At 50.7% G+C, this 16948-nt stretch overlaps 1 protein-coding gene across 5 annotated transcripts in view; it reads left to right on the top strand.

Annotated features, from left to right (window-relative positions):
- The window catches only part of LOC106561462 (protein-methionine sulfoxide oxidase mical2b), a 114436-nt gene that overhangs the window by 26629 nt on the left and 70859 nt on the right, over positions 1-16948 (top strand). For all 5 annotated transcript variants that reach the window (XM_045688374.1, XM_014125452.2, XM_045688372.1 and 2 more), the window contains exons 5-7: positions 1811-1912; positions 3465-3620; positions 4160-4260. In XM_045688374.1, coding sequence (XP_045544330.1) covers positions 1811-1912; positions 3465-3620; positions 4160-4260 — 359 coding nt within the window. The remainder of the gene's footprint in view (positions 1-1810; positions 1913-3464; positions 3621-4159; positions 4261-16948) is intronic.

Below are 16948 nucleotides of genomic sequence, written 5' to 3'. Positions count from 1 at the left end.
TTGCCTTGACAGCTTTGTACACTCTTGGCATTCTCTCAACCAGCTTCATGAGGTAGTCACCTTGAATGCATTTCAATTAATGCCTTGTTAAAAGTTAATTTGTGTAATTTCTTTCCTTAATGCATTTGAGCTAATCAGTTGTTGTGACAAGGTAGGGGTGGTATTCAGAAGATAGACCAAGAACAGCTCAAATGAGCAGAGAAATGACAGTCCATTTTTACTTTAAGACATGGTCAGTCAATCTGGATAATGTCAAGCACTTTGAAAGTTTCTTCAATTGCAGTCGCAAAGACCAAGCGCTATGAAGAGACTGGCTCTCATGAGGACCACCACAGGAAAGGAAGACCCGTAAGTTCAGTAGAGTTAACTGCTCCTCAGATTGTAGGCCACATAAATGCTTCAGAGTTCAAGTAACAGACGCATCTCAACATCAACTTTTCAGAGGAGACTGTGAATTAGGCCTTCATGGTTGAATTTCTGCAAAGAAACCACTACTAAAGGACACCAATAAGAAGAAGAGACTTGCTTGGGCCAAGAAACACGAGCAATGGACATTAGACCAGTGGAAATCTGTCCTTTCGTCTTAGTCCAAATTTGAGATTTTTGGTTCCAACCGCTGTGTCTTTGTGAAACGCAGAGTATGTGAACAATTGATCTCTGCATGTGTGGTTCTCACCATGATGCTTGGAGGAGGGGGTGTGGGGATGCTTTGCTGGTAACACTTGGTGAATTATTTAAAATTTAAGGTACACTTAACCATCATGACTACCACAGCATTCTGCATCAATTTGCCAGTCCCACTAAGCACAAACCAGATGGAATATCATTTGTTTTTCAACAGGACGATGACCGAACACACCTCCAGGCTGTGTAATGGCAGCCAACAAGTGCTCAGCATATGTGGGAAGTTCTTCATGATTGGTAAAGCATTCCAGGTGAAGCTGGTTGAGAGAGTGCCCAGAGTGTGCAAAACTGTCATCAAGGCAAAGGGGGGCTACTTTGAAGAATCTCAAATAAAATATATTTTGATTTAACACTTGGTTACAACATGATTTCATAGTTATATCTTAACTATTATTCTACAATGTAAAAAAAATAAGAAAAACCCTTGAATGAGTCGGTGTCAACTCATGACTAGTACTGTATATTTCCGAAGCTGTATTCCATAGTCCCGAAGCTGTATTCCATAGTCCCGAAGCTGTATTCCATAGTCCCGAAGCTGTATTCCATAGTCCCGAAGCTGTATTCCATAGTCCCTCAGCTGCACTCCATAGTCCCTCAGCTGCACTAACTTCCCCACTTGATTTTAAACATTGAATTTGAACAAACCCCCTCTTTTACCCCAGTTAGTTTTTATACTGTAGCATGTGGTTGTTACTCGACTGATAAAGATGGGAGACGAGCCTAAATTTAGTGTTGCAATGTGTCTTCTGCAGCAGTGATGATGCTCTTAAGTGGGTACCTTAGGAGAATGTGCCGTGGGCACGGTGTGTTTCTGTGAGACTGTGTGGCAGAAGTGTTGAGCTGATATGGAGAGGGTCTCTTTCTCTCTGCGTCATTGCCACTTACCACGCTGCGTTGTGAAAGATTACAAACCCTCAGCAAGACTTCAGCAATTTATAGTTGGAGACAACTTAGCTATGTATTTAACAGTGCCTTCACAATAATCAAAAAGCACAATGTAGTGACTTGTAATCAATAACAAACATGTCTCAAATGCAACCTTCACAGTAATAGAAAATGTTGACTATATATTGCTGTATTGTTATGGCTTTCCACTGCCGTATACTGTATGTTGTCCTTTTCCCAGGGCCTGGATGGAGAGCTGAGATCAGACCAGAAAACCACCCCCTCGTTGACTTTGACTTTGACGTGGTGATTGGTGCAGATGGACGCAGAAACACGCTAGACGGTGAGAAGAACACATGATGGAGATGTTATTTGCTCTACACACAATGTTTGACTGTGTAAACATTTAAAGTTGTCTGTAAGACTCCTGGGCAAGGCTGAAGTTGCACACCTGAACAATATATAAGCCTGTTCTTGGAAACATGTTCCACTAAAGGGGCAAAAACAACAGAATTTCTCCCTTAGCTTGCCAGTCATAAACACTTTATGGTCATAAAATGCTTTCAATTTCAGTCATGTCTTAAGGGGTAAAGTCCAATAGAACTGCACACAAGGTGTTCCAGGATGTGAGAGAACATGGCTGAGGGAAAAAGTTGTACTGGGCTATTAACCTACATTTTTGTAAAAAAAAAAAAAAAAAGTGGTAATTGAACAACTAATTGACCGACATTCAATTTGTATTTTTTTGAGCCCAACGCTCCATTTTTCTAGAGAAATCCAATCATTCATAAGAGAAATCAAGAAGTATGTGGGACGCTGGGCTGAAGGGAGTTGTAGTTTTCATTAAGCAAATATTCAACCTAGTTTAACACAAACTTGGTAATTAACTACAATGACCATAATCCATTGCACCTGTTTTTTTCCAAGTCAGCCAGAGATGGATACACTTTTACGCCTGCTACGTTAGGTTAGCTACACACAGACCATGAGAGAGAAATAACCACAACGATGAGAGAGAGGGATCAAGACAGTTCGTGAAAGTATGCCTTATCTACTTTGAGGAACTAGTAAAACTATTTTGTCAGACAGCTCTGCAGCGTACTTTGGCAGGCTAGCCTAGCTAAATTGGATGACTGAAGACGGCACAAAGATAACGTTGGGTGGCTGCTACTGCCTGAGCAGAGATGTGAAGATGTTTTTAAAGGATAAAAAATAATAGTAATCAAATAAAAACTAAGTAATATACACTTAAATATTGTATTACTTCAATAGGAAGTTACTATGATGTCTACAGTATGTGGATATGACAGACAATGGAACATTTTCATTGTTTTGGCAATTGAATGTTCACTATTTTGGGGTTTGGAATTTCTATTAAAAGCTATAAAATCATGTTAAAATTATTATTATTATTTTTTAAATCAAGCCGCGATCATTTTAGAGTACTTGTCTTCATCTGCAGTTAACTCTAGATAGTGCAGGTAATCTTTGACCTGTGTCAGAGCACATTACCCAGAAGTCTCCTGGAGAAGATGAACAGCTTGTATACAGATGGAACCTGGTCATGTGACTGGTGAAAGTCTATTACAGTATTTGGATCAGTCTTGAGTGTAGTCTGTATCTAAAAAAGAAAATGCATGGGTTAGTTGTCACCCAAACAGGAGTATTGCTCAGACAAAGTTTTAAGGTAGTATTATATAATGCCCCTAATGCTTTTTGTTCTATATCATTATCTTAACCTTATCAGCCTGTATTTCCTTAACACTATGTAATAAAAAAGTATTGCTCTGACTTATCACAATCTGTCTGACTCAGTTTAATCTGGTATAAAATGATTAACTTCCTAGATGTTGCGTGTCAGCAGAACAATAAAGATGCTTTGCGTCATACTGTAGGTTTCAGGAGGAAAGAGTTCCGGGGCAAGCTGGCCATAGCCATCACAGCCAACTTCGTTAACAGGAATACCACAGCCGAGGCCAAGGTGGAGGAGATCAGCGGCGTGGCCTTCATCTTCAACCAGAAGTTCTTCCTGGAGCTCAAAGAGGAAACCGGTGGGCCATCTCACAAACCTGACCCCACACACACGTTCTGTACCCCTCTGCAGGGCATTGACCTCTAGCCAAGCCTTAGACCTGTTTGTGCAGTCTTGCCAACTCTTATGGTCATTGATGTGCGATCAGGCTAATTTACCTGGAATGGTGATACCCTAGGTGTCATAACATCAGTCCATTGGGAACTGCAATAAAATGTTTTAATCCATGAAACCAGTGTCTCCTATAAAGGGAGTGTTTTGCTGAAGTACCATTCTGTCTAGTAGATGTTTCCCATGCTAACACACCATCGAGGATCTAGTGCTGCTGATTCTAGCAGCCTGCTTGGCTTTGTGAGGTTCAGCAGTGTGAAGACAGGCTGGAATCTCCTCCGCTCAAATCCCCTCTTAATGAAAGGGTCGTGTACCATCACTCAAATTGGTCATGATACACACTGCATTTGGAACATGATCCTTCCACTAACCGGGTCAAACAATTTGCTTGTATGGTCAACATGACTGACACAGTGGTTTATGAAGCTTTGTGTTGTCTTGTTGCAGGGATTGATCTGGAGAACATTGTGTACTACAGAGACAACACGCACTACTTTGTGATGACCGCAAAGAAGCAGAGTCTGCTGGACAAGGGAGTCATCATTCATGTGAGTTTTGTTTTGCTACTTTGTGCTCAATATGCCACTCCCCCACAGTCCAGATATTTACAGCTGTGCCGTTGTGCCCCATCTCCCAGAGGGTGCCAAATCGCAGCTGTGGCATTAAACTGGGAATAAAAACAAGACTAGATCTATTTGAGGGGGTAAAATGTGTTGCTGGGTTAGAAGGATGTGTCGGGAGGTCTTAACTAGATGTGTGTGTGTGTGTGGAGGCACGCGTTTAACAAGACGTGTGTGTGTGGAGGCACGCGTTTAACAAGACGTGTGTGTGTGGAGGCACGCGTTTAACAAGACGTGTGTGTGTGGAGGCACGCGTTTAACAAGACGTGTGTGTGTGGAGGCACGCGTTTAACAAGACGTGTGTGTGTGGAGGCACGCGTTTAACAAGACGTGTGTGTGTGGAGGCACGCGTTTAACAAGACGTGTGTGTGTGGAGGCACGCGTTTAACAAGACGTGTGTGTGTGGAGGCACGCGTTTAACAAGACGTGTGTGTGTGTGGAGGCACGCGCGTTTAACAAGACGTGTGTGTGTGTGGAGGCACGCGTTTAACAAGACGTGTGTGTGTGTGGAGGCACGCGTTTAACAAGACGTGTGTGTGTGTGGAGGCACGCGTTTAACAAGACGTGTGTGTGTGTGGAGGCACGCGTTTAACAAGACGTGTGTGTGTGTGGAGGCACGCGTTTAACAAGACGTGTGTGTGTGTGGAGGCACGCGTTTAACAAGACGTGTGTGTGTGTGGAGGCACGCGTTTAACAAGACGTGTGTGTGTGTGTGGAGGCACGCGTTTAACAAGACGTGTGTGTGTGTGTGTGTGGAGGCACGCGTTTAACAAGACGTGTGTGTGTGTGTGTGTGTGGAGGCACGCGTTTAACAAGACGTGTGTGTGTGTGTGTGTGTGGAGGCACGCGTTTAACAAGACGTGTGTGTGTGTGTGTGTGTGGAGGCACGCGTTTAACAAGACGTGTGTGTGTGTGTGTGTGTGGAGGCACGCGTTTAACAAGACGTGTGTGTGTGTGTGTGTGTGTGGAGGCACGCGTTTAACAAGACGTGTGTGTGTGTGTGTGTGTGTGTGGAGGCACGCGTTTAACAAGACGTGTGTGTGTGTGTGTGTGTGTGTGGAGGCACGCGTTTAACAAGACGTGTGTGTGTGTGTGTGTGGAGGCACGCGTTTAACAAGACGTGTGTGTGTGTGTGTGTGTGTGGAGGCACGCGTTTAACAAGACGTGTGTGTGTGTGTGTGTGTGTGGAGGCACGCGTTTAACAAGACGTGTGTGTGTGTGTGTGTGTGTGGAGGCACGCGTTTAACAAGACGTGTGTGTGTGTGGAGGCACGCGTTTAACAAGACGTGTGTGTGTGTGGAGGCACGCGTTTAACAAGACGTGTGTGTGTGTGTGTGTGGAGGCACGCGTTTAACAAGACGTGTGTGTGTGTGTGTGTGGAGGCACGCGTTTAACAAGACGTGTGTGTGTGTGTGTGTGTGTGTGTGGAGGCACGCGTTTAACAAGACGTGTGTGTGTGTGGAGGCACGCGTTTAACAAGACGTGTGTGTGTGTGTGGAGGCACGCGTTTAACAAGACGTGTGGAGGCACGCGTTTAACAAGACGTGTGGAGGCACGCGTTTAACAAGACGTGTGGAGGCACGCGTTTAACAAGACGTGTGTGTGTGCGGAGGCACGCGTTTAACAAGACGCGTGTGTGTGTGCGGAGGCACGCGTTTAACAAGACGCGTGTGTGTGCGGAGGCACGCGTTTAACAAGACGCGTGTGTGTGCGGAGGCACGCGTTTAACAAGACGTGTGTGTGCGCGGAGGCACGCGTTTAACAAGACGTGTGTGTGCGTGGAGGCACGCGTTTAACAAGACGTGTGTGTGCGTGGAGGCACGCGTTTAACAAGACGTGTGTGTGTGTGGAGGCACGCGTTTAACAAGACGTGTGTGTGTGGAGGCACGCGTTTAACAAGACGTGTGTGTGGAGGCACGCGTTTAACAAGACGTGTGTGTGTGTGTGTGTGTGTGGAGGCACGCGTTTAACAAGACGTGTGTGTGGAGGCACGCGTTTAACAAGACGTGTGTGTGGAGGCACGCGTTTAACAAGACGTGTGTGTGTGTGTGTGTGTGAGGCACGCGTTTAACAAGACGTGTGTGTGTGTGTGTGTGTGGAGGCACGCGTTTAACAAGACGTGTGTGTGTGTGTGGTGGACGCACGCGTTTAACAAGACGTGTGTGTGTGTGTGTGGAGGCACGCGTTTAACAAGACGTGTGTGTGTGTGTGGAGGCACGCGTTTAACAAGACGTGTGTGTGTGTGTGTGGACGCACGCGTTTAACAAGACGTGTGTGTGTGTGTGTGTGTGGCGCACGCGTGTAACAAGACGTGTGTGTGTGTGTGTGTGTGTGTGGACGCACGCGTTTAACAAGACGTGTGTGTGTGTGGACGCACGCGTTTAACAAGGCGCGTGTGTGTGTGTGTGTGGACGCACGCGTTTAACAAGACGTGTGTGTGTGTGTGTGTGTGTGTGTGTGTGGAGGCACGCGTTTAACAAGACGTGTGTGTGTGGACGCACGCGTTTAACAAGACGTGTGTGTGGACGCACGCGTTTAACAAGACGTGTGTGTGTGTGTGGACGCACGCGTTTAACAAGACGTGTGTGTGTGTGTGTGTGTGGACGCACGCGTTTAACAAGACGTGTGTGTGTGTGTGTGTGGACGCACGCGTTTAACAAGACGTGTGTGTGTGGACGCACGCGTTTAACAAGACGTGTGTGTGTGTGGACGCACGCGTTTAACAAGACGTGTGTGTGTGTGTGTGGACGCACGCGTTTAACAAGACGTGTGTGTGTGTGTGTGTGGACGCACGCGTTTAACAAGACGTGTGTGTGTGTGTGTGTGTGGACGCACGCGTTTAACAAGACGTGTGTGTGTGTGTGGACGCACGCGTTTAACAAGACGTGTGTGTGTGTGGACGCACGCGTTTAACAAGACGTGTGTGTGTGTGTGGACGCACGCGTTTAACAAGACGTGTGTGTGTGTGTGGACGCACGCGTTTAACAAGACGTGTGTGGACGCACGCGTTTAACAAGACGTGTGTGTGTGTGTGGACGCACGCGTTTAACAAGACGTGTGTGTGTGGACGCACGCGTTTAACAAGACGTGTGTGTGTGTGTGGACGCACGCGTTTAACAAGACGTGTGTGTGTGTGTGGACGCACGCGTTTAACAAGACGTGTGTGTGTGTGTGTGGACGCACGCGTTTAACAAGACGTGTGTGTGGACGCACGCGTTTAACAAGACGTGTGTGTGTGTGTGTGTGTGTGTGGACGCACGCGTTTAACAAGACGTGTGTGTGTGTGTGGGCGCACGCGTTTAACAAGACGTGTGTGTGTGTGTGTGGACGCACGCGTTTAACAAGACGTGTGTGTGTGTGTGTGTGTGTGTGTGTGGACGCACGCGTTTAACAAGACGTGTGTGTGTGTGGGCCGCACGCGTTTAACAAGACGTGTGTGTGTGTGTGGACGCACGCGTTTAACAAGACGTGTGTGTGTGTGTGGACGCACGCGTTTAACAAGACGTGTGTGTGTGGCGCGCGCGTTTAACAAGACGTGTGTGTGTGTGTGGGCCTTGCGCGTTTAACAAGGCGTGTGTGTGTGTGGGCGCACGCGTTTAACAAGACGTGTGTGTGTGTGGACGCACGCGTTTAACAAGACGTGTGTGTGTGTGGGCCACGCGTTTAACAAGCGCGTGTGTGTGTGTGTGGACGCACGCGTTTAACAAGACGTGTGTGTGTGTGTGTGTGTGTGGACGCACGCGTTTAACAAGACGTGTGTGTGTGTGGACGCGCGCGTTTAACAAGGCGTGTGTGTGTGGCGCGCGCGTTTAACAAGTGCGTGTGTGTGTGTGGGCGCACGCGTTTAACAAGGCGTGTGTGTGTGTGGGCGCACGCGTTTAACAAGGCGTGTGTGTGTGTGGACGCCGCGCGTTTAACAAGGCGTGTGTGTGTGTGGACGCACGCGTTTAATGAGGCGTGTGTGTGTGTGGACGCACGCGTTTAACAAGGCGTGTGTGTGTGTGGACGCACGCGTTTAACAAGGCGTGTGTGTGTGTGTGGACGCACGCGTTTAACAAGGCGTGTGTGTGTGTGGACGCACGCGTTTAACAAGGCGTGTGTGTGTGTGGACGCACGCGTTTAACAAGGCGTGTGTGTGTGTGGACGCACGCGTTTAACAAGGCGTGTGTGTGTGTGGACGCACGCGTTTAACAAGGCGTGTGTGTGTGTGGGCGCACGCGTTTAACAAGGCGTGTGTGTGTGTGGACGCACGCGCGTTTAACAAAGCGTGTGTGTGTGTGGACGCACGCGTTTAACTAAGGCGTGTGTGTGTGTGGACGCACGCGTTTAACAAAGCGTGTGTGTGTGTGGACGCACGCGTTTATCTAGACGTGTGTGTGTGTGACGCACGCGTTTATCTAGGCGTGTGTGTGGACGCACGCGTTTATCTAGACGTGTGTGTGTGTGGGCGCACGCGTTTATCTAGACGTGTGTGTGTGTGTGGGCGCACGCGTTTATCTAGACGTGTGTGTGTGTGTGTGGGCCTGCGCGTTTATCTAGACGTGTGTGTGTGTGGCGCACGCGTTTATCTAGACGTGTGTGTGTGTGGGCCGCGCGTTTATCTAGACGTGTGTGTGTGTGGACGCGCGCGTTTATCTAGACGTGTGTGTGTGTGGACGCGCGCGTTTATCTAGACGTGTGTGTGTGTGGGGCGCGCGCGTTTATCTAGACGTGTGTGTGTGGACGCACGCGTTTATCTAGACGTGTGTGTGTGGGCGCACGCGTTTATCTAGACGTGTGTGTGTGTGACGCACGCGTTTATCTAGACGTGTGTGTGTGTGTGTGTGTGGACGCACGCGTTTATCTAGACGTGTGTGTGTGTGTGTGTGTGGACGCACGCGTTTATCTAGACGTGTGTGTGTGTGTGTGTGTGGACGCCGCGCGTTTATCTAGACGCGTGTGTGTGTGGACGCACGCGTTTATCTAGACGTGTGTGTGTGGGCGCACGCGTTTATCTAGACGTGTGTGTGTGTGTGTGTGTGCGCGTTTGTCTGGCGTGTGTGTGTGTGTGGACGCACGCGTTTATCTAGACGTGTGTGTGTGTGTGTGTGTGGACGCACGCGTTTATCTAGACGTGTGTGTGTGTGTGTGTGTGTGTGGACGCACGCGTTTATCTAGACGTGTGTGTGTGGGCGCACGCGTTTATCTAGACGTGTGTGTGTGTGTGGACGCACGCGTTTATCTAGACGTGTGTGTGTGTGTGGGCGCGCGCGTTTATCTAGACGTGTGTGTGTGTGTGGGGCGCACGCGTTTATCTAGACGTGTGTGTGTGGACGCGCGCGTTTATCTAGACGTGTGTGTGTGGGCGCACGCGTTTATCTAGACGTGTGTGTGTGTGTGGGCGCACGCGTTTATCTAGACGTGTGTGTGTGGACGCGCGCGTTTATCTAGACGTGTGTGTGTGTGTGGGCGCACGCGTTTATCTAGACGTGTGTGTGTGTGTGGGCGCACGCGTTTATCTAGACGTGTGTGTGTGTGTGGGCGCACGCGTTTATCTAGACGTGTGTGTGTGTGTGTGTGGACGCACGCGTTTATCTAGACGTGTGTGTGTGTGGACGCACGCGTTTATCTAGACGTGTGTGTGTGTGTGTGCGCGCGTTTATCTGACGTGTGTGTGTGTGTGGCGCACGCGTTTATCTAGACGTGTGTGTGTGTGTGGACGCGCGCGTTTATCTAGACGTGTGTGTGTGTGGACGCGCGCGTTTATCTAGACGTGCGTGTGTGTGTGGGCGCACGCGTTTATCTAGACGTGTGTGTGTGTGGACGCACGCGTTTATCTAGACGTGCGTGTGTGTGTGGGCGCACGCGTTTATCTAGACGTGTGTGTGTGTGGACGCGCGCGTTTATCTAGACGTGCGTGTGTGTGGACGCGCGCGTTTATCTAGACGCGTGTGTGTGTGGACGCACGCGTTTATCTAGACGCGCGTGTGTGTGTGGACGCACGCGTTTATCTAGACGTGCGTGTGTGTGTGGGCGCGCGCGTTTATCTAGACGTGCGTGTGTGTGGACGCACGCGTTTATCTAGACGTGCGTGTGTGTGGACGCACGCGTTTATCTAGACGTGCGTGTGTGTGGACGCACGCGTTTATCTAGACGTGTGTGTGTGTGGACGCACGCGTTTATCTAGACGTGCGTGTGTGTGGGCGCACGCGTTTATCTAGACGTGTGTGTGTGTGGACGCGCGCGTTTATCTAGACGCGCGTGTGTGTGTGGGCGCACGCGTTTATCTAGACGTGTGTGTGTGTGGCGCACGCGTTTATCTAGACGTGCGTGTGTGTGTGGACGCGCGCGTTTATCTAGACGTGTGTGTGTGTGGGCGCACGCGTTTATCTAGACGTGTGTGTGTGTGGGCGCCGCGTTTATCTAGACGTGCGTGTGTGTGTGGACGCACGCGTTTATCTAGACGTGTGTGTGTGTGGGCGCACGCGCGTTTATCTAGACGTGTGTGTGTGTGGGCGCACGCGTTTATCTAGACGTGTGTGTGTGTGTGGGCGCACGCGTTTATCTAGACGCGTGTGTGTGTGTGGACGCACGCGTTTATCTAGACGTGTGTGTGTGGGCGCACGCGTTTATCTAGACGTGTGTGTGTGTGGACGCACGCGTTTATCTAGACGTGTGTGTGTGTGTGGACGCGCGCGTTTATCTAGACGTGTGTGTGTGTGGACGCACGCGTTTATCTAGACGTGTGTGTGTGTGTGGGCGCACGCGTTTATCTAGACGCGTGTGTGTGTGTGGACGCACGCGTTTATCTAGACGTGTGTGTGTGTGGGCGCCGCGCGTTTATCTAGACGTGTGTGTGTGTGTGTGGGCGCACGCGTTTATCTAGACGTGTGTGTGTGTGTGTGGACGCACGCGTTTATCTAGACGTGTGTGTGTGTGTGTGGACGCACGCGTTTATCTAGACGTGTGTGTGTGTGTGTGGACGCACGCGTTTATCTAGACGTGTGTGTGTGTGTGTGGACGCACGCGTTTATCTAGACGTGTGTGTGTGTGTGTGGGCGCACGCGTTTATCTAGACGTGTGTGTGTGTGTGGACGCACGCGTTTATCTAGACGTGTGTGTGTGGGACGCGCGGTTTATCTAGACGTGTGTGTGTGTGTGGACGCACGCGTTTATCTAGACGTGTGTGTGTGTGTGGACGCACGCGTTTATCTAGACGTGTGTGTGTGTGTGTGGACGCACGCGTTTATCTAGACGTGTGTGTGTGTGTGGACGCACGCGTTTATCTAGACGCGTGTGTGTGGACGCACGCGTTTATCTAGACGTGTGTGTGTGTGGACGCACGCGTTTATCTAGACGTGTGTGTGTGTGTGGACGCACGCGTTTATCTAGACGTGTGTGTGTGTGGACGCACGCGTTTATCTAGACGTGTGTGTGTGTGTGTGGACGCACGCGTTTATCTAGACGTGTGTGTGTGTGGACGCACGCGTTTATCTAGACGTGTGTGTGTGTGTGTGACGCACGCGTTTATCTAGACGTGTGTGTGGACGCACGCGTTTATCTAGACGTGTGTGTGTGTGTGTGTGGACGCACGCGTTTATCTAGACGTGTGTGTGTGTGTGTGTGGACGCACGCGTTTATCTAGACGTGTGTGTGTGTGGACGCACGCGTTTATCTAGACGTGTGTGTGTGTGTGGACGCACGCGTTTATCTAGACGTGTGTGTGTGTGTGGACGCACGCGTTTATCTAGACGTGTGTGTGTGTGGACGCACGCGTTTATCTAGACGTGTGTGTGTGTGTGTGTGGACGCACGCGTTTATCTAGACGTGTGTGTGTGTGGACGCACGCGTTTATCTAGACGTGTGTGTGTGTGTGTGTGTGGACGCACGCGTTTATCTAGACGTGTGTGTGTGTGGACGCACGCGTTTATCTAGACGTGTGTGTGTGTGGACGCACGCGTTTATCTAGACGTGTGTGGACGCACGCGTTTATCTAGACGTGTGTGTGTGTGGACGCACGCGTTTATCTAGACGCGTGTGTGTGTGGACGCACGCGTTTATCTAGACGTGTGTGTGTGTGGACGCACGCGTTTATCTAGACGCGTGTGTGTGTGTGGACGCACGCGTTTATCTAGACGCGTGTGTGTGTGGACGCACGCGTTTATCTAGACGTGCGTGTGTGTGGACGCACGCGTTTATCTAGACGCGTGTGTGTGTGGACGCACGCGTTTATCTAGACGTGTGTGTGTGGACGCACGCGTTTATCTAGACGTGTGTGTGGACGCACGCGTTTATCTAGACGCGTGTGTGTGTGTGGACGCACGCGTTTATCTAGACGCGTGTGTGTGTGGACGCACGCGTTTATCTAGACGCGTGTGTGGCGCGCGCGTTTATCTAGACGCGTGTGTGGACGCACGCCTTATCCAGACGCGTGTGTGTGGACGCACGCGTTTATCTAGACGCGTGTGTGTGTGGACGCACGCGTTTATCTAGACGTGCGTGTGTGTGTGGACGCACGCGTTTATCTAGACGTGCGTGTGTGTGTGGACGCACGCGTTTATCTAGACGTGCGTGTGTGTGTGGACGCACGCGTTTATCTAGACGCGTGTGTGTGTGGACGCACGCGTTTATCTAGACGTGCGTGTGTGTGTGGACGCACGCGTTTATCTAGACGTGTGTGTGTGTGGACGCACGCGTTTATCTAGACGCGTGTGTGTGTGTGGACGCACGCGTTTATCTAGACGTGTGTGTGTGTGTGGACGCACGCGTTTATCTAGACGTGTGTGTGTGTGGACGCACGCGTTTATCTAGACGTGTGTGTGTGTGTGTGTGTGTGGACGCACGCGTTTATCTAGACGTGTGTGTGTGTGTGGTGGACGCACGCGTTTATCTAGACGTGTGTGTGTGTGTGTGGACGCACGCGTTTATCTAGACGTGTGTGTGTGTGTGTGACGCACGCGTTTATCTAGACGTGTGTGTGTGTGTGTGGACGCACGCGTTTATCTAGACGTGTGTGTGTGTGTGTGGACGCACGCGTTTATCTAGACGTGTGTGTGTGGACGCACGCGTTTATCTAGACGTGTGTGTGTGTGTGGACGCACGCGTTTATCTAGACGTGTGTGTGTGTGTGGACGCACGCGTTTATCTAGACGTGTGTGTGTGTGTGTGACGCACGCGTTTATCTAGACGTGTGTGTGTGTGTGTGGACGCACGCGTTTATCTCGACGCGTGTGTGTGGACGCACGCGTTTATCTAGACGTGTGTGTGACGCACGCGTTTATCTAGACGTGTGTGGGTGTGGACGCACGCGTTTATCTAGACGTGTGTGTGTGTGTGGACGCACGCGTTTATCTAGACGTGTGTGTGTGTGTGGACGCACGCGTTTATCTAGACGTGTGTGTGTGTGTGTGGACGCACGCGTTTATCTAGACGTGTGTGTGTGTGTGTGACGCACGCGTTTATCTAGACGTGTGTGTGTGTGTGTGACGCACGCGTTTATCTAGACGTGTGTGTGTGTGTGTGACGCACGCGTTTATCTAGACGTGTGTGTGTGTGTGTGGACGCACGCGTTTATCTAGACGTGTGTGTGTGTGTGGACGCACGCGTTTATCTAGACGTGTGTGTGTGTGGACGCACGCGTTTATCTAGACGTGTGTGTGGACGCACGCGTTTATCTAGACGTGCGTGTGTGTGTGACGCACGCGTTTATCTAGACGTGCGTGTGTGTGTGGACGCACGCGTTTATCTAGACGTGCGTGTGTGTGGACGCACGCGTTTATCTAGACGTGCGTGTGTGTGTGGACGCACGCGTTTATCTAGACGTGTGTGTGTGTGGACGCACGCGCTTATCTAGACGCGTGTGTGTGGACGCACGCGCTTATCTAGACGCGTGTGTGTGGACGCACGCGTTTATCTAGACGTGCGTGTGTGTGTGACGCACGCGTTTATCTAGACGCGTGTGTGTGTGGACGCACGCGTTTATCTAGACGCGTGTGTGTGTGGACGCACGCGTTTATCTAGACGCGTGTGTGTGTGGACGCACGCGTTTATCTAGACGCGTGTGTGTGTGTGGACGCACGCGTTTATCTAGACGTGTGTGTGGACGCACGCGTTTATCTAGACGTGCGTGTGTGTGGACGCACGCGTTTATCTAGACGTGTGTGTGTGTGTGGACGCACGCGTTTATCTAGACGTGCGTGTGTGTGTGGACGCACGCGTTTATCTAGACGTGTGCGTGTGTGTGGACGCACGCGTTTATCTAGACGTGTGTGTGTGTGTGTGGACGCACGCGTTTATCTAGACGTGTGTGTGTGTGTGTGGACGCACGCGTTTATCTAGACGTGTGTGTGTGTGGACGCACGCGTTTATCTAGACGTGTGTGTGTGGACGCACGCGTTTATCTAGACGTGTGTGTGTGTGGACGCACGCGTTTATCTAGACGTGTGTGTGTGTGTGGACGCACGCGTTTATCTAGACGCGTGTGTGTGTGGACGCACGCGTTTATCTAGACGTGTGTGTGTGTGTGGACGCACGCGTTTATCTAGACGTGTGTGTGTGGACGCACGCGTTTATCTAGACGTGTGTGTGTGTGGACGCACGCGTTTATCTAGACGTGTGTGTGGCGCACGCGTTTATCTAGACGTGTGTGTGTGTGACGCACGCGTTTATCTAGACGTGTGTGTGTGTGTGTGGACGCACGCGTTTATCTAGACGTGTGTGTGTGTGTGGACGCACGCGTTTATCTAGACGTGTGTGTGTGTGTGTGGACGCACGCGTTTATCTAGACGTGTGTGTGTGTGTGGACGCACGCGTTTATCTAGACGTGTGTGTGTGTGTGTGACGCACGCGTTTATCTAGACGTGTGTGTGTGTGTGTGTGTTGGACGCACGCGTTTATCTAGACGTGTGTGTTGGACGCACGCGTTTATCTAGACGTGTGTGTGTGTGTGTGGACGCACGCGTTTATCTAGACGTGTGTGTGTGTGGACGCACGCGTTTATCTAGACGTGTGTGTGTGTGTGGACGCACGCGTTTATCTAGACGTGTGTGTGTGTGTGTGGACGCACGCGTTTATCTAGACGTGTGTGTGTGTGTGTGTGACGCACGCGTTTATCTAGACGTGTGCGTGTGTGTGTGGACGCACGCGTTTATCTAGACGTGTGTGTGTGTGTGACGCACGCGTTTATCTAGACGCGTGTGTGTGTGGACGCACGCGTTTATCTAGACGTGTGTGTGTGTGTGGACGCACGCGTTTATCTAGACGTGTGTGTGTGTGTGTGGACGCACGCGTTTATCTAGACGTGTGTGTGTGTGGACGCACGCGTTTATCTAGACGTGTGTGTGTGTGTGTGGACGCACGCGTTTATCTAGACGTGTGTGTGTGTGTGTGGACGCACGCGTTTATCTAGACGTGTGTGTGGACGCACGCGTTTATCTAGACGTGTGTGTGTGGACGCACGCGTTTATCTAGACGTGTGTGTGTGTGGCGCACGCGTTTATCTAGACGTGTGTGTGTGTGGACGCACGCGTTTATCTAGACGTGTGTGTGTGTGTGTGGACGCACGCGTTTATCTAGACGTGTGTGTGTGTGACGCACGCGTTTATCTAGACGCGTGTGTGTGTGTGTGGACGCACGCGTTTATCTAGACGCGTGTGTGTGTGTGTGTGGACGCACGCGTTTATCTAGACGCGTGTGTGTGTGTGTGGACGCACGCGTTTATCTAGACGTGTGTGTGTGTGTGTGGACGCACGCGCGTTTATCTAGACGTGTGTGTGTGTGTGTGACGCACGCGTTTATCTAGACGTGTGTGTGTGTGTGTGGACGCACGCGTTTATCTAGACGTGTGTGTGTTGTGGACGCACGCGTTTATCTAGACGTGTGTGTGTGTGTGGACGCACGCGTTTATCTAGACGTGTGTGTGTGTGTGGACGCACGCGTTTATCTAGACGTGTGTGTGTGTGTGTGTGGACGCACGCGTTTATCTAGACGTGTGTGTGTGTGTGACGCACGCGTTTATCTAGACGCGTGTGTGTGTGGACGCACGCGCTTATCTAGACGTGTGTGTGTGTGGACGCACGCGTTTATCTAGACGTGTGTGTGTGTGCGCGCGTTCGTGTGTGTGGACGCACGCGTTTATCTAGACGTGTGTGTGGACGCACGCGTTTATCCAGACGTGTGTGTGTGGACGCACGCGTTTATCTAGACGTGTGTGTGTGTGTGGACGCACGCGTTTATCTAGACGCGTGTGTGTGTGTGTGACGCACGCGTTTATCTAGACGCGTGTGTGTGTGGACGCACGCGTTTATCTAGACGTGTGTGTGTGTGGACGCACGCGTTTATCTAGACGTGTGTGTGTGTGGACGCACGCGTTTATCTAGACGTGTGTGTGTGTGGACGCACGCGTTTATCTAGACGTGTGTGTGTGTGTGTGACGCACGCGTTTATCTAGACGTGTGTGTGTGTGTGGGACGCACGCGTTTATCTAGACGTGTGTGTGTGTGGACGCACGCGTTTATCTAGACGTGTGTGTGTGTGGACGCACGCGTTTATCTAGACGTGTGTGTGTGTGTGTGGACGCACGCGTTTATCTAGACGTGTGTGTGTGTGTGTGTGGACGCACGCGTTTATCTAGACGTGT

The sequence above is a fragment of the Salmo salar genome, chromosome ssa10 (genome assembly GCF_905237065.1).
Source record: "Salmo salar chromosome ssa10, Ssal_v3.1, whole genome shotgun sequence".
In the NCBI taxonomy this organism is placed as follows: Eukaryota; Metazoa; Chordata; class Actinopteri; order Salmoniformes; family Salmonidae; genus Salmo; species Salmo salar.
The sequence above is the reverse complement of the archived record's forward strand: the minus strand, read 5'-3'. Positions and strand labels throughout refer to the sequence as shown.